Source organism: Lepisosteus oculatus, chromosome 3 (genome assembly GCF_040954835.1).
Source record: "Lepisosteus oculatus isolate fLepOcu1 chromosome 3, fLepOcu1.hap2, whole genome shotgun sequence".
Classification (NCBI taxonomy): Eukaryota; Metazoa; Chordata; class Actinopteri; order Semionotiformes; family Lepisosteidae; genus Lepisosteus; species Lepisosteus oculatus.
Genome location: NC_090698.1, coordinates 65,372,896 through 65,394,555, shown reverse-complemented (window position 1 = coordinate 65,394,555; position 21,660 = coordinate 65,372,896). Strand labels below are relative to the sequence as shown.

The 21,660-nt window shown below is 36.4% G+C and overlaps 1 protein-coding gene across 4 annotated transcripts in view; it reads left to right on the top strand.

Moving 5' to 3' along the window:
• The window catches only part of mbd2 (methyl-CpG binding domain protein 2), a 56,101-nt gene that overhangs the window by 25,983 nt on the left and 8,458 nt on the right, over positions 1-21,660 (top strand). For 2 of the 4 annotated variants that reach the window (XR_001480382.2, XM_015363536.2), the window contains exons 3-6: positions 1,252-1,389; positions 15,910-16,000; positions 16,472-16,649; positions 20,451-20,586. Coding sequence is in view for 2 of the 4 variants with exons in the window: in XM_015363536.2 (XP_015219022.1) it covers positions 1,252-1,389; positions 15,910-16,000; positions 16,472-16,649; positions 20,451-20,574 (531 nt within the window). In the remaining 2 variants the exon portion in view is untranslated. Of the gene's footprint in view, positions 1-1,251; positions 1,390-15,909; positions 16,001-16,471; positions 16,650-20,450; positions 20,587-20,690; positions 20,799-21,660 lie in introns of all 4 variants that reach the window. The other 2 variants (XR_001480383.2, XM_015363543.2) reach the window with 2 other exon arrangements.

Here is a 21,660-nt window from a genome sequence, read left to right as displayed (position 1 = left end):
ACCTTATTGTCTTACTTTATGACCATCTTATTTCTTGATGTAGACGTTGGCTTCCTGTTCTAGTCAAAAGCATACAAGGGTTTTATTTTCTGAATCAAAGGTGACTGATTGCCGTTTGATTGCAGCTTTCCCACTGGGATCAAGCTCTTAAAGCATAGCCTAAATCTAGGCTATATTAGTCATTTACTTATCTTGCACTCTTGCTGCTTTTATGTTAATCCTCTTCTGGATTTTTTAAAATGTTATTAACAAAGCCATGGTGCTTTACTTTTACGGTAAGACAAATTCCAAAGGTTTCTCAGGGATTGAAGCATGATTTATTTCTTCTTTTTCATGATACTAACACATGAGCAAATCCATATTTTTGTGAGTTCTATTTTATATTGTGACAGTGTTAATAGAGAACATCAGAAAAGAATGCAGTCTGAATGAGAGAATGTGCTGGGATATATTTATGTGTTCCACAGCTTTCAGGTTGAGCCTTTTATTCTCCATGTAGTCTAAGTAGAATAAAAGCTCTGCCAACTGGGTTTTCAACAAGAATCAATGTGTAATTTATCACAGAAAATATGAAAATCCTGGAAGAAATGGTATAGGAGCAACAAATGAGTATTGGAACCAAAAGCATCTGTTGCATTTTTAATGCAGAGTGATTCATCAATGAATAATTGACTAGTCATAATTTATTGGACTGCACTTCTCTGCTGTAGTCCTCCTGTTTGAGGGAACATGCATTCTGGTGACTCAGACGTTTCATGATGCCATTCTGGCAGAAAGAATATGGGTTGCTGTATGAGCTACAATTGCCCCACCTGCTGGATGTCATGAGCACTGGCAAATGTCAGTCAAAGACTATCTTTTAGGTTCTAAAAGGGGATGTGCCAAGGTACTTTGTCTGGAAACTCATGTGACCGTTGACACATAGAAGCACACTCCATCTCTGGAATGTCTTCCCTGTAGATTGGATCTCATTTCATCTGATTTGGACCCCCAGAAGATGGTGTCCAAAGTAGGTCTGTCACTGATTATAAGATCCAGCACGTGGTGCAACTGTATCTCACGCAGCAGCCTGACAATTATGACTGTCCAAAGCAGTATTAATCTGGTAAACCATTGTAATGCATTTCAAAACAGTGAAATGATGCAGAGTAGTCAATACGATTTATTTTTTCATTTACTTGCTCATTTTAATTTCTGAGTTGTTTTTACTTTCTAAAATACCAGTCTACAGAGTTTCTGTTTTCTTTCTAGGGAAAGCCAGACTTAAACACCGCACTTCCTATAAGACAGACGGCCTCCATTTTCAAACAGCCGGTGACCAAAGTCGTGAATCACCCAAGTAACAAAGTGAAGTCAGACCCTCAGAGAGCAACTGAACAACCACGACAGGTAAGACCTGCACATTTCTATTCTAAGATTTTTCTTGCAAATGTCTTCAGAACCTCTCTTATATCTTTTGTCCTTTCAGAGTAAATGAGAGTTCATTTTTAGGGGCCTGCAGAGAACATGATTAGTTTTTTTTGTGGTAGCAGGCTTAGAACAGAGGAAATCATATACACTGTAATACAGGAAGTCTCTTTAATCAATGCCTTTCTTCGCTGGCTAGGCAGCTAGTAATTTTACTATGTATAATAGCTTCATGGATCCTCATTACAATAATATTTTTTATTCCTATGAAGTGAAATGGGATTGCAATGACTCATCCTTTGTCATATTTTGAAATGCTTGTACAGTATGTGGTAGTATATGTTATATTCACAAGTACAAGTTCAATTGAACTCTTCAATCATAATTTAATCATCATTTTACTGTCTCTGTACTGTGACCTTTTAAAATCCTGGCTGAATTTGATTTCAGAGTTTAAACTTCGTGCTAAACTTAATTTGTCAAGAACAGGAACTTACAGTATATCTATAATAAGCCCAAGAATCGCACTTTATGCCGTAAGGAAAAATTATGATTTTCAGAAGAATTGTCAAATTACATATATCGGTGTTGTAACATAATACAAAATTGAATCTAAATGTCTTGATGTCTAGGCATTTTAAGAATCATCTGTCAATAAATAATTCAATAACACTTTGACTATCTCTTGATTTTTGTATCTATCACATGGAAACTATGGACAAGGACACACTTGAACACCAAAGACCATGCTTTGAATCTACCTACTGCTCCTTCTAATAAACAACTAATGGACTAAGGTTTTAGTTTGCATTGCATCTTTGTCTTGAACATATACTTTACATATAGTACTATGCAGACTGTCTACCTCATTCTGTTAGAAAGGTTAATGTAACTTTATGATTTTTTCTCTAGACCATAATAAAGCCCACTGTGCTCTTGACAGCTTGGATATTGAAAGGTTTTAGAGTCCTTAATGAATAATAATGCATCTGTCAAGTAGCCTAAAAATAGCCTAAAAAAGCTGGCAAAATCAATTTGAATGAAAGGGGCACCTTATCCTATTAACTTCGCACACAGCAGAATGCTTATTGCTTTGGGGGCAAGTAGTACTATGTGATGTGTTGCATAATGTGCTCATTACCTAATTGCACCATCATGAATGAAACTTGAAACACTAAATATTTCTTGAGTTTACTTAAGGCAGGTGTTGAAAGAAATCTTCTAACCTACATGTTCAGAGTGCTATTACAGGCTTTTGCCAGCAGAGGCTGCCAAGCTCACACAAATAGTCCTTTGGTGAAACATTTCCTGCTGTTGACCTCAACCTGAAAAAAAGCCAACAGAAGATAACTTTTAATAAGAGGGAACAGTGAGCACTTCTTGGAATCGATTAGCTGCTTTCTGTTTCTGAGTGCTAATTGTATTATAAAGCTGTAATTGGAATCTTGCTGCTGTACGGCCACCCTGTAAAGATAACGAGGCTGGAAAGGTAATTACAATGAGACTACAAATAGTACCTTGTTCTGTGACTGGTAAACTGTTTTTTCTTTCCTTGACTGGTTGAGTGAATAAGCATTAAAGTACAAGTTAATGGTTTTTTTTAAGGACATCTGTGTATTTTGAAACTAATCTTAACGCTGCCTGTCTTGGTTTAATACTTTGTAATATAATAATAATAATAATAAACTTTATTTTATAAAGCGCCTTTAAAGGTGGCTTCTCAAAGCGTTTTACAGGATGACAATAACAATAAATAAGAAGACTACAACAATAAATAAGAAAATTTCACAAGACAGGACACAATTATAATTACAACAATACAACAATAACAATAGAGGAGACCGTGGAAGATGGTATTAAGAAGAGCAGAGGGGTGAAGAATGGAACCAGTTAAGTAAAGGCTTTTCTGAAAAGGAGGGTTTTGTAGTGTTACCCTGTCCTTTGCGCAAGGTAGGGAGTGTCCCAGCACATTGTGTGGAATGAGGTCAGCAGCTGTAGGCTGCATATTTGTGATTTTTGCCTTGCACAGATTTTATATTTTGTAGTCCTGGAAAATGACTGTCATGGTAGGGTTTTGCAGGAGTTAGTTGGATGTAGCCCACGAGTCCTTAAAAAGGGTTTATGTACAGTTGTTGGCAAGACCAGTGTTGTTACTCTTTTTGGGTTTTTGTGTCACAGGGGTGATAAAAAGAAATACTGCTCTCTTTGGACAGATGGGCATTGGCATAGAGAATATGTTGCTCCTAGGAAACTAATTTATAACAGATGTTACACTACCTTTGCAGACAACCAGCTGTGACCATGTAGTTGCTCAAATTGCATTGTATATTTTTACAGACCAGACGGTCTGTTTGCCAGCAGCTGATAAACTGTGATGGCCAGGAATTAAGGCAGTGACTACACCTATGCTGGATGGTGCTTCTTTCACATTTACTGTCTAAGGGCTGTTAATTACTGTTCTCATCGGAGAAGTAGACAGATTTCCAAAACTCAGAAGAAACCAACTTCGTTGCTTTATGTGATTTGCTAGTGACATTGTGTAAGCTAGGTAGTTTGCATTTCAGTGATGCACAAAGAATATTTAATGCTACATTTTATGTTTCACACACATGCAAATGTTCTGCTACATTCGGAGCCATCTATCAAGGCTTAGGTTCCCTAGTTCTTTGGCTTTAGAAAGTGAAGATTCATGACTAGCTGTTTTTTTGGTTTCGTTTGAACCGAATACTGTTACTAGTGCACAAAATGTTTGGTGTCTGTTGAGAATTTCCACTGCCTTTTGCCACCATTCCATTTTCTAACCTGCAGACACTGCCCTTTTTAAAGTCCACTGGTTCTTTCAAACTTCCATTGCCTTGCAAGGTTTTTTACAGTCTGAGACTAAATTGAGTATACTGAAACTTCTGTATTTTTTAAGTTCCGTTTGTTATGTTTTGATTTTCTGTTCAAGGTTTGCTTAGAGGGAAGTAATTTATTTCAAGGGATTAAGGGATTAAGTATTAGGTTAATTGCAGTGAACCTGCAACTGTAGCAAACCTACGAAGCTGATGGTAGGTAGCACAGTCGTAATATCTTTGGATCATCCACACTTGTCTGCTCAATCGTAAAAGAACAAAGTTGGAGATTTATAAATTTATATATCTCATTTATATACTGTATACTGTGCTAGGGATTAAGCATTGTTGTTGTTCTACCGAATAGAAACGGAGTTAATCTGAATCAGAATATTTCGATCATGTGTACCAGTATGCTTATATTTTATTTTGTGTTGCTTAGGAGTTCTTATTTTACAATGTACTCTGAAATGCTAAATCATCGGTTGGTTTTCTTATACACATATATAGTATATTGTTTATATATGTATGCAAATGTTAATGTTTTAATATTTTAGCACACATTTTTAAATTAAAAACTACTTCATAAGGGGGGACATAACAATATGTAATATACCCACGGTAAGACCAATAAGCCTAAACCCTGAAACAGCTGCTGTTGGTTTGAATTTGAACTTTTTGTGTATTACATTGGCTTCGGTCCTCGTTGATAATTGAAGCATACTACTGCTACAAAGGAATACTCTACTGTATTAGCAATGTAGCCATTGTCTATACTCTCATCCCCTTCACTAATGCAGGCAAAGAAATGATCCTGTTCACATCAATAAATATTTTCTTTATTATCATGTCCATAACCTAAGATAGGAACAAGTAATAGAGATGGGAGAAAACACATGTTGGCTGTGAAGCCTTCTTCAAGTACGAGGGCCTATCTTAGATAACCTTAGATAGGCTGGCAGTATGCATGGAATGTGAAAACCACCTTTTGCTTGTATCTTCTGGGGCTTGCATATCAGTCCAATAAGAACCATCAACATCACTGTGGCAAAGTGCAATTCTCCGCAACATATATCAGCTTTTTCAGTACCAAAATTAATTTCTCTTTGCTTTCCTCAATATGTATCTCATTATGTACTTGTATACTATAGGTTAGATGTGCATTTGTGTATGTTAAACTGATTACACCTTTGTAGCATGTGAGATAAGCCCATTGTATTGTATTTGTAATACTTATTTGACATTTACAATATATGCCCCATTGAAGGGTGCTTAAAATAATCACTCAGTGTAAATATTGGTTTGGTAACAAGCTGCTACATTCTGGGACTTTTAGATGTGTTAAAACTATGCATAACTAAGTATGCTATTAATATTCATAGTCTACAGCAAGTGTTACACTTAGTCCTATACTTCAGTATCCTCTACAGGCTATTAGCTGTTGCTCTGAGCTCGTAGCAACTGAGAATGTTTTCAGACTGGATCTGGGGGCTAATTCCAGAAGCTGGGTTCATTACAAATGGTGTTTCCTTAGCAAACGAGTTTAGTGTGGAAGTCTATACTGACCAAAGATCATTCCCTTTTCTCTGCTTTCAAGTTTTTGCAGTTGACCCATTATGATTCATTGTCAGCAATTTGTGATTTGTTGTCAAGTTGAACTGTAGTGGAAGGGTGTCAGCAAAACTGTTCTCTGTCAAGCTTCACAATATTCCTGCTCAGAAATGATTTCACAGTAACCGTTTCTGTAACTCCAAAAGAACTGTATTGCTCCCACTTGACATTAGATTTTATGATACTTTAGTATAGTGGCTGTTTTATAAACACTGTGGGAAATAAGATAGAGCTAGTTTCCAGCACAGAGGTCTTCTTATTGTGATTGTGAAAGCTTACGTTGTACACAGTAGTTTACAAGTTTGACATTCCAGTTGCTAATTTTATGTGGTGTTGTGTGCCAGTAACATACAGTAACATATTTTGGTAAGAGAGGATATTGATGTTTATGAGAAACATCTACCAACCTCCTAATGGAGTTTTTGAACCTTGAATTTGCTTTCTACCATGACCATGGTGTTTACAGTCTGTGGAAGACAAACAAGGACTGCTGTATGTTGGTGATTCTTTGTGTCTGTTTCTTACATTACATTACATTTTTTTATTTGTAGATTGATAAATAATGTTTCATGTTTTAGGGAAGTAAAGGGATTTCAGCAGCCTAATAGTTTCATTAGTGCATTCAAAGGGGAACTGCACAGCTGTTTTTTGTGTTATAATTTTCAGGGTTATCATGAATCAGCAATGATGAGTGCATTTCAAACCACAGCGAATCTACCAAATATAAAGTAATGTGTACAACCTCCAATTTACATCACAAAAAAGACAAAGTTTCAATGTATGCGTGGCACCATGTTGCTGTCATTGTATATGATTCAGAACGAGGCAAGAAAACATCCAGTGACATCAGTGCCCATGTTTATTACTCATCTTTGGTCTAGTTGAATATCCCTTGGAAAAGGAAACAGTTGGACTTTCTGCTGATCTGACCCTTGTTTTGTGTGCGACCACTATGTTCTGAAACAGACAGATGTTTGACAGTGAGGCACTGTTAAAAATATATCAGTGGGTTCAAAAAGATAAGAAAGGATAAATGTTAGGAGACCATGTTTCTTATTTGCTTACAGTGACTAGTGAGCAGGAAGGGCTGTTTTCACGTCACAATTCGAGCTGTCGCCTGGCTTTTTTGCGAGACTGGCAAATTTTTGTCTGCCTCTGACAACATGGCAACCATAGAGTACTTTCACAAAGTCCATTATTGTACACTTAATTTGAAATGTGTAAAATGTTGTGATACGGTCAATTATTTTATTACTGAGATTTAATAGCCGGCCTGAGAAATTGGGGCTGCAGTTCCCATTTAAATTGGCATTGCTTAAACACTGTAATGTGTGAATAGATTGTTGGAAATAAAAGTGATTTCCTAATTGTACATTTTTAATTAGTTTTTAAATGCTATCGATTTTTTAATATATATTTGCATGTCTTTATTTGGATTTGCCATGCTCTTACTAGGTCGTATAGCAGTTTAAACAAAGAAGCTTGTATTTTAAAGTCAACCCTAGTCTAAATTCTGAAGGTTTTTTTTGTCTTGTTCTTAGTGCTACACAGCTGGGAACTGGCAGACTGTACTTGGCCTGTAGCTGCTCTTGTCAGTTTTCTTAGTCCTTCACTGAGCCTTTCTTCTAGTCAGTAGCTTTCAAGACTGTTACCTCCTGCTGACTGGAAACTTCCTTTTACATGTTTTGGTTGCGAGAACAATCTCAACAATCAATATCCTTTAAAGTGCATATGGAGCAGCCTTTTTTCCATGGAACCCAAGAGGCGACCAGTGTTGAAACGAATGTTTTCCCTTGTGTTTTCCCTTTTCCAGCATTTTCATTTCTTCATCTATCACATTTGTGGTTGTAACAGTGATAATATGTATGCTAAGCATCCAATTAAATGATAAAATTCACAAGATTGAGAAAAGATTGAGCTCTGTAGTAGCTGAACTAACATTTAACTGAACATATGTATTATGTATCATTATGCTGATTAATATTTGTTATCAGCAGTGTTAATCAACAGGGAGTCTGCTGTGATAAGCTTGTTGCATTACTGTCCACAGCTGGAAGCTAATACAAGCTTTACGTCGGCGACACATTCAGATTCAAGTTACAGATCTTGTGGGATTCTGTCCCATTCCTCTCATAGAGCCTGTCCAATCATGTTCCTGTACATTAGAGCCTGAGTCCTAGAAGCTTAATATCATCCCAGCTTATCCTACAGATGTGCATGTGCGGCGAGTGGGATATCCATGGCATTGGCATGACAGTTAGACTCCATTCTCCCAAGAAAGTCATTGTTACAACAGCAGGAAGGCATGAGTTGCCCTGCTGGAATGTTGTCTCATCAGGATGGATCTACTGGGAAGGCAGTGAACAAGGCTCTTGGATGAATGTTGCACCATGCAGTCAGGTTGCCGTGACCCTCTGCAAGTGGAGTGCTTTAGCACCTAGAACCATGGTTCAGAACCCTGGTTATGGGGGAACACTGTGCTGATTTTTATCTTTATCTTGTCTTTGGTACTTTCTTGAATCACCTCTTCCCTCATCAGTAATTAGCTTTCTCACTATTGAGGACTTTCAATCATGAATGATCAACTTTTCAAAAGTTTTTTGATGCTCAATGTATATTTTATTCAGAGTAAAATTAACTTAAAGCAATTGATGTATTTGAAATAATTTATGTAATGAGTACTCAGTATCATCTATATAATAGATCTACACTAATTGTTGACCTTTGCTTCTTAGTGTGGATAATTGTGGCACATTAAAGATTAATAATGCTGCTTAAAATTCAGTTACATCTTTGCAAACATTAAACAAGGTGCATTCATATAGCTTCATTGCATATGTATGCTTTTAAAGCAAGGAAAGGAAACTTCTGGGAGTTTAACCAGTGTCATTAGATTGTTTTCCTTTATCTGATAGAATAAAAAATACAGGTATTTTAGACCTATTTTATATGTATATTAGATCCAAAGCGGATTTAGCAGAGAATTATTAAACCAAACTTCATTCAGCGCTGCATCTGGATTTGTAGGGCTGGTAAAAGACCCATCTGTAGTGTTGCATAGAAACCTTGGTCAAGATAAATGGGGAAATTATGGAGCCATTAAGAAAGTGAATTTATCAAGAAATACATTTTTACATTAGGAAACAAAATGCCTTCCCTCAACACATTATAATTTATTAGAAAATCTAACTCTTAATTTGTTGTTTTAATCCAAAGAAGAATAGATGCTACTATAGTGCTGCATTTTACATAATCAGTGCACTTGTATTTTCTATTCATTTTTTAAAATGCTCATTCCATATGTTCTTGTATGCTACTTGTGTGACACTTTCGGTGCAGTTTTAAAAAGAATGATGAGAGTGCAGTGCTATATCCAATGAATCCTCCAATTAGAGGATTTTGTTTTTGCTGACTTTATATGCCGAGAGGCATTGTCACTCACTGAGGTGCAAGATTGAGATTCTCATTGTTTGAATCCTTTCACATGAAATGCAGCACATTTTGTGTGCCTATCAAGCAGTGTTCTGTAACTGACATAGAGGTGCATGATTCTGTACACTCAGTCTCCTGTCATCTATAATTTGGATGACAACCAGTGGTTGTCTGATTGTAGGCAGGTGTGCTAGCTTTATCTAACAACTTTGCTATCTGGAGCCTGTTCAGAATTCACCAGCACTTCAGTGCATGCAACCTGTCTGCCAGTAAATCTTGCTGCTAAGTTTTAGACGGCTGTTTAAAGAGTTCCATGTCAGAAACTTTACAAATGTGAGGAGGCTTATCAACTCATCTAGCCCATTTAGGCAGCCCTTTGATCCAAAAATCCCATGCAACCATTTCTTGAAAGAAGCCAGGGTGTCAGCTTCAACAACATGCCCCAGTTGCTTATTCCATAATTCTAAAACCTGCAGTGTAAAGAGGCAAGTCCTGCTGTGAGATGTAAGTGCACTTGTGCATAGTTTACACCGAGGAAAACCTATGAGTGTGTAGGTGTTTACAGAAGTCTTTCTTACTGGTTAGATAGAATGCAACTATGAATGCAGATTTAAAGGGATTGCTTGGGGTCTGTGGCAATTAGATAAGATGTGTCGTGATGCAAAATATTGTGGAAGACTACAACAAGCCACCCAGCCTGTCTGTTGAAGCTGATACTTCTATAAAAAAAAATGCCTGAATGAGACACTTGGATTGATCAGATACTAACCGCCAAACAAGTCAGACTGGACAGATTGCCTCCTTTTGTTTGTAGTCTTTCATATTTCATGTTATTTTTTATGTTTATATGGTATGCGTGTTTATATCATAAAAGCTTTACAAAGAGACAAATTCATTTTTACCAGGCATAAAGTAAACTTATTACACTACACAAGTGCAATTACCTGTAACAAAACTGTTGTTGAAAGTGTTTTTAGGCTATTTAAAAAAAAACAAATTACTGTGGTTACAAGGCCTAATTTGGTATCACCAAAATAAAACATTGTAACATTGTTTTAAATGTTAGCATCAAGAACTGTCAAGCTACAATAATATTGCACAGCATCTCCTGTTTTATTAATTTTAAGAGTTGCAGAAGAGACAGAGAAATAGACACGGGGCATTAATTAATTATTCTTTTATCCCCTGTGTGGAATTCCAGCCGTTTGGTTAACTGTTAACATGCTTATTTGATAGTTGTTTACACTGATGTTGATTTTATTGGCCTTGATGGAAAGATAATTTCTTTTGATAGTTGTGTAGGTTGCAGAACTGTACCACAGCAGCAAAACAAAAAAGACAAACCTATAAAATGTTTCTATGTAGCATGTTGTATGTTTCTGTTATCAGTCCTAAGAAATTCTAATTGAAGCAAAGTTGTCTGTGAAATGTCATGGTGTCTGACCCATTCATAATCCTTGTGATAATGCCTAGCTTAAACCTGAGCACTGTGGTATGGTGTTGCAAATAGACTGAGAAATCTCCCCTTTTCCTCATGGCCACACACCAGTCCATGGAGCTCAACAGCCTTTTCCATCCAGAAAAAAAGCCCCCAAAATCATAGCAGCCTGTTTCAGGGCCTGTGCACTAGAAATTAACTGCCACTGACCTTATAGGAACTCATTCAGCTAAGTAATTTCTTAAAACAAGGTTGGGTTTTCCTAACTGTGAGTTAGAAGTTTCCAAGAAATTACAAAGAAAAAACAAAAAGTGTCTGTTAGCAGAGAGCAAAAACTGTTTATAATTTTTTTCATTTTTAAAAATATTTTAGGGACCATTGGTTTTCATTCCCCCCCTGATCACAATTACTTAATTGAATTGCTTCAATAAGTAGCCGGATCACCTGTTTATCTAGGTATTAATCAGTTGCTAATTTAAAAGTACTTATAACATCTGCAGAATTATGGCTCTTAAGGCCTGGAGCTGTCCATCTGTGAGCTAATGGGTCAAACATGCAGTTAGTTGCTGTGGTATTCACTCCTGGGCCTGGAGAGCCAAACCTTCACAGTGCTAACAGATGCAGTACCCTTACTGGCTAACAGTGGAAACAGTGATAGTATAGACTAAATCATTCATTTATTTGATGGAGTAAATAACACTGATGCAGGGGAAGATCATGATGTTCTAATTGTCTCTGGGAGCAGTTGAAAGAAGGTGTAAAGAGAATTTAACAGGAAGAATGGAAGAGTAGCCAGACATCTGTGCAAAATCATGTTCTTTCAGATAATGTTAATTCAGATATCTGAAAACCTGGTGGGGGCATGTTTGTGAATGGAGAAAGATGAAAACCAGAGATGAAAAAGAAATGGTATCTCTTTGAGCAAACTCCACTGAGCCATCTCCTGCCTTTATTTCCTTTAATGATAGGGAAATATTAACCCTATTTGTTCTTTTGATGCTCATACAAGCATAACCTATAGATCTTGGATAAGCTGCTTGAGTGTGGCTGTAGCACTGAGCACCCTGAATTCAGAAGAAGGTCCTTTCTTTTCATGTATCAAAGTATTTCAAGATAATTTGTGTTTTACTTACACTGATTCAGCGTTAATGCCTTCCTCTTATTAAGTTTGGTTAGTGTTAAATCTTACTCCATGTTTTTGTATGATGTAAATAAAGTATTGCTTTAATGATACTTGAAATGCATAATATCTTTTCTAAAATACTTTTCTACTTTTAAGAATTCTACATTGTTAGGAGCAAGAATGTAAAACTGCTTTACATTAATTTTTTCCTTCCTTCTGTCATTCTGGAAGGTGAAGTCTTTCTTTTAATAGAAACAGAACTAAAAAAATGTCAAGCATGCTAGAAACAATTTTAAATTATATTTTAAAAGTGAAACATGAGGAAGGCAGTAGGTTTTTGCCTTTGTGTATTCTATTTAAACAGAAATAATAGTAATTGTATTATTAAATTATTATTATTTAGGTTTGATGATGTAGAGCTGCTAGAGCATGTTTTTCTGAACCAAAAGGCAAGATGAAAGCTTGCATAAAATCTCATGATTTAAATGAATCATTAGCTATATGAAACTTATAAATTATTAGTGAACAGATCATTACTTAATTTTTAATGCATCATGCTTCATAGAGTCAGGCATTTTATTCGCTTAATAGGCTTTAGTGAAATATTTCATTCCTTTATCGAAGAATTGCTGCGTTCAGTACTCATCGAATATTCTTTAAGTAGATTCAAGGAAACTTGATTTCACTTTGGAAATTAAGGATTCTAAACAAACATTTTAGAATCTGACAACACCTAAGTTGCTGAAATGAGTTGAAGACAGCAGTGCAGGGGTTTGTCCAAGTCCACACAGATGTATTCAGTTTTTGATAACAGAATCTGTTACAAAGCATTGTAAACTTTTAGATTCAAAACTAAAGAATTCTGGATTACAAAAGTGTGTTTGTAGTGTTCTATTTCAGCAGTACAGTCAATAATTAGGATTTTGATGGGGGGTGCTGGCTTACTTCTTTACAAAGCCAAACAAAAGAATAGAGAGAGCAAAGTGAAAGCTAGTATTTTTGTTGTATAGTAAAGCAATTTGTATTTGTGATCATGAGGTAAATGTGAGTGTTAAATGCATCATACTATATGTTTTTATGTTTTATTTTTTAGTTTTCAGTCTCCTACTCAGTCATTCATTTTTGGAAGCTCAACTTACATGAAACAATTTCAAAAGAAAAGAAAGCGGTTTTTGGAGATAAACATGCAGTCAATATCTGTTTGGAAAATGAAATTCTGTCCCATCATCTCCTCCCGTGCAGCGTATCAACCTGAATTACTGAAGTATTTAATGAAGTGTGAACTGAAGATAAAAAAATGTTATTGAACCTTAAAGCATCATAGACTTCCAAGTTCAGTTCTTGACACAAAGGCATCTGCTCTTCAAGCTCTGAATGTTTTTTCAGTAAACAAGTGCACAGCAATTGGATCCAGACAGCTCAGATATACAAGCATCAGCCCAAAGAACATTGTGCTGTGTTTTTCATAGGCCATATATTTCAGAAAAAGTCATAAAGTCCTGTGTTTTGGCATCTTATCTTCCAGCAGCACATCTCTGTAGTATTCTTCTGATCAGACTCTTTGCAACTTTTTGTGTGTGTCTTGTTAATTTTGTTAGATATATATTTTTTGCAGATTTCCTGTGCATTTCCTTTTTCAGGCAACCAGGTTCAGATACCCAGTATCTCTTTCTGTAAGCCTTTTTTCTGTGTCTGTTCCTTATGGTGCAGGAGTCACTTCCTTCTACAGTACCTGTCCTGAATGCACTGTATGAGTATCATCCAGAGGCTGGACACAGCAGTTACTGCTGATGCACCATGACAAAGGCACCTAGTGAGATACAGGGGGTTGTTATTGTCAAACATACTGCAGATGGATTCACTGACACATCCTCTGGTACGTCTCTACCAGACTTTTTACATCTAGAGAGGCCCCTGACGGACCTTAGTTGGCACATGGTACTACGCTTTTTTGAACACGCACTTTCCTTTCCTGCACTCTTCAGAAAGGTTTTTACTGAGTGAGCCTCTCAGGAAGACTGTAAAACAAAAAAAAAATTAATTGGATTAGACCACAAAAACATATTGGCTATCTTTCACTGCGTGCTACTAAATGAGAAAAAATAATGACTCCTTGCCATATTTTATTCCTTGATTTATATGAGAAATTTATAACATATGGAGCATTACCCAGACCTTCATTCTGGATTAGAAACTAGTTGGCTACAACCTTAGGTGTTGGCTGCAAGCTTAGGCGTTTACTCGCTCTTTTTCATTTTGGAACAGGGATTTTTATAAATTTGTCTGCTTTACTTTGATTTGCACTAATTCCTAATAAATATTTGGCAATGAATTTATCAGTAGGTCCCACCAATCTGTGATGAAAGCAGGGAAATTTATAGATAAAGAAAGTATTTAGATAATGCAGCCTGCTTTTTCTGAGATTAAGACTGCTTATTAGTCCATCCATTTTGTAACCTGAATTCATCCTATTTAGGGTTGCGGGGGAGCCAGAGCCTTTCCTGGCAAGCAAGAGGCACAAGGCAGGGCACAATGGACAGGGTGCCAGTCCGTTGCAGGCTACACACAGGCACACGCACAGCAGGGCCCATTTTCCCCAGTTACCAATTAACCTTACAGTATGTCTTTAACCTGTTAGAGATAACCAGAGCATCCTGCACAAACAGGGAGAGCAAATTCTACACAGATCGCATTCCAGGTCCAGACCTGAGCTCAGGGCCCCATCTCTGTGAGTCAGGAACGCAAACCACTCTACCACTGTGCCTCTCTACTAGTCTTCCGCCATTTTTTGTCTAATTAGCTTTGCGGATTTTTCTGCAGTCCAATCCATAGATTCACTAATGTCTTTGCATCCCTGAACCAATTACTATCTTCTCATGTTTTTGAGAACTTTTACCTTTAGACTTAGATGTTGAAGTGAGATGGCCAATTAATATTAAGGATTCTGTATACCTGGGGAGGGTACATGTTCCCCAGTGAACTTCTGTATTGAATATTTAGTTTTTTTTATTTATTGTAAAAGCTTCAAAACAACAATTATACTGGAATCAATATCAGTGAACGGTCTCTCCTAATAACTTTGTACCCCTAAACAAATAACATTTTCTCTTTAAAATGTATATTGCAGCCATTTATAAGGAGGTCATAATGTGTGATAGAAACCAGTTTTGTCACTCTTAAATGTACAAAAAAACTAATGTATTTCATATACAAATACCATAAATGATTATATTGTGCAAGTTAAACATGTAGTTTTCTCAGTAAAACAAGGACATGAGATTAACCAAAACTAAATCAGACTTTAGTTTTGTACAGTATTTTAAAGTTATCTGTTCAGTATTGCAGAGTGAATCTTAGGATTGCAGTCAGGTAGAATGAACAACATTGATCTCTTCCCTGGACTCTCTGTAGTTCTTCAGTTTCTGATTTGAAAAGTCCATTGTTAGCATCACCCATTAACTAAATGTTAGTATTTGTGGACTAGTTCTCTCCTAGTTTCGCCAAACCATTAACTCTGACAGATGATTCAATAAAAGAATAAGTGCTGATGGTATGAAGATGTATTAGAAACTGAATGTTAGATTCAGTGGAAGACCTAAGTTTATTAGTATCATAAACTCTTTCTAAACATCTCTACTCTGTTGTACAGAATACCACCCTCAATTAGGATGATGTACAATATGATTGGTAAATCAGTGCAGCAAACAATTCCCATGATGCTTCTTAGTTACCAAACATTACTTATTTTTATATTTAGTTTTATAGTATTTTGTGATGGTAATGTATTGTATTACTATTTTCTGGGGTCCAGCACAAGACATTTAGCATTCTGAGCACTAAGCTCCTGCTTCAGTATGCAGTTTTGAAATGTTGTAGATAAACACTTTATGCATTTTTCATTAATTGTTGAAACAAGAACCGTTTGTTTTTTGTCTTTAATGTGTACAAATAAATGTTACTTTGCTTGTAGTAGTTTGTCGTACTCTATATAAAGTTGTCTGTATTGTGTATCTCAAAAGCTTTCTGAAATATACTTTTCCAATATTTGTGCTTATTTGTTTTAGCTTTTCTGGGAAAAGAGGTTGAAAGGCTTGCGGTCATGTGATGTAACAGAAGAGGTTCTGAAAACCATGGAGCTTCCAAAGGGTCTACAAGGTAGGATTTTACCTCATTCCTTCTGTATAATTCAGTATTATTAATTTCTCAGGTTGTTGGGTTAGGTCAGTAATACTCAGTTTCCTTTATGAAACAACAGTAGCACAACTTGGTCATTACTTATTTTTGTTATGTTTTAAGTTAGTCATCTAAAATGGTTTCAAGTGCCATTAGGTCTGTCAGATCTGTGCATAAAATAAAATAAAAAATCAGAAATGCTGTTGACTAATTTAAAGAGCTCTATTCCCAATGAAATTCAGAAACTGTGTTTTAAAAATACATTTTTGAATATTTGGCTTCAAATGAGTCCAAATAGTTCCTAATTAAAGGCAGACAAAACGTTACTAAATGTGCAACCCTATGGCATTTAAGACCTGTGACAGTATTGAAAGCCTTTGAGTTTTCAGGAGTTTTGAAAGATGTGCCTTTGAGTTTTCAGGTGTTTTGAAGGATGTGCCTTTGTGTTTTCAGGAGTTGGTCCTGACACAACAGACGAGACACTTCTCTCTGCTATAGCCAGCGCTCTGCACACAAGTTCCTCCCCAATAACAGGCCAGACGTGTAACGCTGTAGAGAAGAACCCAGCTGTGTGGCTAAACACATCGCAGCCCCTCTGCAAAGCCTTCATTGTCACAGATGATGACATCCGGTAAGCCCCCAATAGATGAGAAATACAACAAAGGCCTCATGTTGTTCATCGTTGCTATCTGGCTAAAATGATCTCATTTCTTCCACGTTACTCAGTGTGCTATTAGAAGTGTCCAGATGATCTGAGTTGAAAATCTGCACTCTTGATTTGTGAGAATTTCCTGTACCTCAGGTGGCTTCCACATTTACATGAATTAACTTGACTTTTTTTAAATGACCATCTTCTGATTAAAAGTCCTGCCTAGTCCCATTCTTCGGGGTACAGTATCTCATACACATTATATTATCTGGGTTGGAGTAAAATGAAGATCATGTACTTTTATGTACTAGAGGCAGTCTTGTACAGCGGACCCTGCCAGCACAAGTGGTTACCTCTGAGCAACATTGCATCAGATACAGTGACATGAAAGTACTTTAGTATTGATTAGAATTAGCCATGTCATCATCACTCCTGTCTAACATTTAGAAATATTAATCTGTGCATACCTGCTCCTGACATTGCTCATGGATTCATTTCAAATCCTCTGTGGATTATAATTCATTTTTTATGTTAAGCAGCACAACTCCCACAGAGACAGAATTTTAATAAAATACTATTTAACCATGGACCCCCCCAGGAAGTCTGACATCCAGGTCTTTAAATTTGTTTACAGGCTGGTAATTTGGATATTCATGACTGATATGAGCACCTGTTTATATTTCAACAAAATTAGCAGTGCTGCATGCAATGTTTGAGTGTTGGAAGTAAGTCTGTAAACCTTGAAAATCAATGCTCAAGGTGTTTCCAGATCGTAAATAATCTGTTATGGGGACGATCCTTGTGGGAGCATGTTGAGCTCTGTAGCCCAGGTTCCATGTCAGGGGTATGTCATCACCCGAGTGTGACCAGGGTTCCAGAAGTGGCAACATTTGGCAAATTAAAGTAGTTTCTACCCATTGTGATAGAACCACAGCACTGCAGTTCACCTGGGGTTTCACCTATTTCCCACAATAATATTTCTTTGATTAAAATATTTACAATGACATTATGAGCTGCATGATAACATGGGGATGATTTAGAATTGTTTTCAGGTCTGAAATCTCATTTTTATTTCAAAATATGACTGGTTCTTTAACTTTTCCACATATGACTGGTTTCGATTTTGACGTAAGTTTTATCTATTTTCATATTTTTCCTGCCATTTCTTGGTCCTTAGTGATTTGTGGTTATTGTGCCATTAATGAGGTTTTCTCATGTTATGTGAATTGCTCCAAGATCAAATATAGACTTTATGTCTGTTGCCTTGTAAAAGTGGTAGTGCAGGATCTTCAAATTTCTCTTTATAATGAGAAAAAAGTACTGTCCAATATTGGAGTCATTTACTGCAAAACAGTCACTATGTGCTTTATGCTCTTTATACTGTAAGCCAAGATTACTTTTATTTTCAGTCTATGGTTTAAATTACTTTAAGGAATGATATTTCAGAAATGGTTCTCAGCTGCTCCGAGTGTGAAATTGTAAAATTAATGCTATGTTTGTTTTTTTTTTTGCTGTAAACACTGATGAACGTCCTTTGAACTCAACAGACGGTGTTTCGTTGTAGCTTAAAAAATAACAAGAGAAACAAATACAAAGATAAAACGGGTCCTGTTTTCCACAGCTGTGGTGAAGGATAAAACAGTGTTTTTAACCTCTCAGGTTTGTTTTATATGGAGGCTGTGCTTTGATTCTTAAGATCCGGAGGAATTGATTTCAAATCCTTTAACAAAAGAAACCTCGATGGATTTTCTGTGAAGAATCTGCAAGTGACTCAGCACCCAAACCGGTGCTATTAGACCTCATTGTCTGCTCTCTGATTTATATCTGGGGCACTTGTTAATTGGGCTGTGCAGTAGATTTATATTACGTATTTCATTTCCATTAAATATCGTTTTCTAAAAAAAGTGCTTCAGTGACCATATTTGGGTATCATCCTTTTAAAAACTCACATAAGTGACTATAGAATAGTTTCATAGTGACCTTTCAACCCCCAAGTTGTTTTTCTCTCAAGGCATGCGCTGTCCTTTGACTCACAGTAACAATGGGGGCAGCAGTGGGCACTCACAGTGGGCAGAAGAATGAAATAGTGTTTAGGCCTCTGGACTCCTTACCAGAGGGTTTGGATTTAAAAAAAAAACACAGTATGTTTTTTGAATTCTGAAATGTTTATAGATATTTTTCAAATACTTTCAATAATATTACAGTATATTATGCAGTTCATTTTAGAGCAGTTCAAGGAGATGTGTTATGTAATAAAGATGGAATGAGCCATGTGAATGTTATGCAGAATGTGTTAATTATAGGAACCATATACTTTTCTGTTGCTAAATTTACTCAGAGGTGAAGAGTAGAAAAGTACTAATTTGATGTTCCACTAGAAGGCACTAGAAGCGTAGTCATACTGCCTCATAGCTGAATATATCAAGCATCCATTATGAGTAGAAATAATATTTTTTTGGGAAGTATAATGTCTTTGCTTGCCAAAATCCCTGGTTCGTCCAGACTTGTTAACAGAAATGTACATAGCATAGTTTACAGACTTGTTAACAGAAATGTACATAGCATAGTTTACAGACTTGTTAACAGAAATGCAGCCTCATTAACCAAGGGTGCTCAGAGTCCGTTAACAAGATATGTAGCTGTTTTTTTCCATTTTTTATTCTTTGGATTTTCCAGTAAAATATTTAGCAAAACCTGAAATTGTATACTTCAGCTTTAGTCTTTTGATAATATGGAAAATATGTTGTATAAAGATCTGGTGTAGTTCCTAAGCTGTGAATTTTTTAAAACTTATTTTGTTTTCCCAAAGGTAAATGGATGTAATCTCATGAGCTAATACAATATATACTTAAAAGCAACTTACAGTTTATCTATTTAGGGAGAATGCCAATGTTCTTTTTATAGAAATGTATTGAAGAGGTAAGATATAAATATTTTAACATGTCAGGCATTCAGACTGAATTTGAATTATCAGAAGTTGACTTTAGGCTGTATGTTGAGACTAATGATACTAAAACTTATACCTTTTCTGATACATATTGCATGTTAAAAGTCCAATGCCAAACATCACAATTGAGCAGCCAAATGCACCCAGGCTCTTGTAGATCTAGGTTTTATGTAAATACTTTTGGAAGTGGGGGAGGTTGATTGATGTGTAGACATAGCAAATATGTCATTGCGTGAGCAGTTGTAGTTTGATTTTGTTTTCCTACCCACTGATTCATACAGTATCAGTACATATTAATGACCAGTGATTTAACTGTTTCCAGAAACACCCTCTTCTGTAATTACTCAGGGTATGACAGGACATGAAGACAGGTACCTATAAGATGGAAAGCTCTCCCCAACCCTACTTAGAAAAAAATAGGGCAGAGGTCTGAGGGGGATGATATTTAAAACTTTTAAAGAAGCAGAATTCTTTATAAAGAGCCTTTAAATGTCTTTATTAAAGACCTTTATAATAAACTTTTAAAGAAAGATATTACCGAAACCTTATCATATTGCAAGAATGCTACCTTTGTTTGATTTTTTTGATCATTCACAGCTTTAAATATTCTACATATGTGTGTGTGTATTTATATATTTTGAAACGGTGCAGTTTTGCAATGTTTAAGTTGTGTGGACCCATGTCCATTCATCATGTCATAGATGTTTTTGCTTTAATGGGACATATAAGACCTGCACATCTTAGAGAATCCATGTACATGTACATGTAGCTGTGCCCAATGTGTGCGGCACACCTGGACACCGGGAGTCATGGAGGGACCTGTGCTTTGATTATAGAAAACAAGAGGAGAGGGTGCAGCAGGTACGGAAGAAGCTGGAGGAAGCACTCATGGCAGACGGTTTGGCGCGGGCCGCTGAATCGACACAGGACATGAGCATAGAGAACAAAGCCAACACATAGGACCCGGAGAAGGTGAGGGGCACCACAGGGATAAAGTGAACAGTGCTGTGAAAACTGGCACTCTGATGTGTTAGGCAGTTGGAAGTGTTTGACTTGCTTTTTTTTTTTTTACGCAGTAGACAAAAGGTTTTTAGAATCTTGTAGAGTGAAGCTTGCCTTCATATCCGTAAGCAGATCTGGGATGTCATGAGGCAGTTTGCTCCAATTGAAAGTTGCATGCTGAGGTGAGCCAATATCTCCATTCAAATTGGTTTCCTGGACACGATGAGTATTGCACCTTGGGCTGCCTTAATAAAGCCTGCCATAAAATATTTAACATTTGTCTTAAAAGATAGGGGTCAAAATGTCCTGTCAAAAAGCCACGTTTTTGCAGGGCTTTTGCTGAAGATTTTATACATATTTAAAAACCTACAGGGTTTATAGAATTTGCCTCCTCTTTCTGCCTTCCGCATGCTTCGACTTTCAGTCTAAAGGGTGTCTAGCTAATTTTATATTAGCATAATTCAATAGACGGACAAGCTAAACTCCATTTTGAAACTGGATTTTCTAACAGTCATTAAAATGAACCTTCTGGTGCCCAGGAAATCATGATCTGTTGTGCAGTTTCCCCTTTATAAACCTTAAGTGTACAAGAGCAGTTCAATGTAGGTATTAAGTCTTAAAATGTCAAAGTTATTATCTTGACTTTTTCTCCTTGAATATGATGCAAAATCACATATTACTATCTTTCCCTTGCCTAAATGCATAATTTTGGCTTCTTCAGTTTTTTTCTTCTGCTCTACAATAAATATCCTTCAAAATGTCTCAATTTTTGTGTCCCCAAACATATGGTGAAACAGGTTTGTGTCAGTCTATTTTTTGAAAGAAATTAATTTGTTTTGCTTCCAAAACAGCTTTCATTCAGACACATTCTCAGTTCAGACACGTTCATCGTCCTAAGTTGAAAATGAATGTGTCATACGTGAGATTGCATTTGACGGGATGCACGCTTCCAGATTGTGTTCTCCCACAGCTAAAGTAGGAGAACATTGCACAGTTACAGGCTCATAGGAAAACATAGTAATTAGGTGCTCATGAATCTTTTTT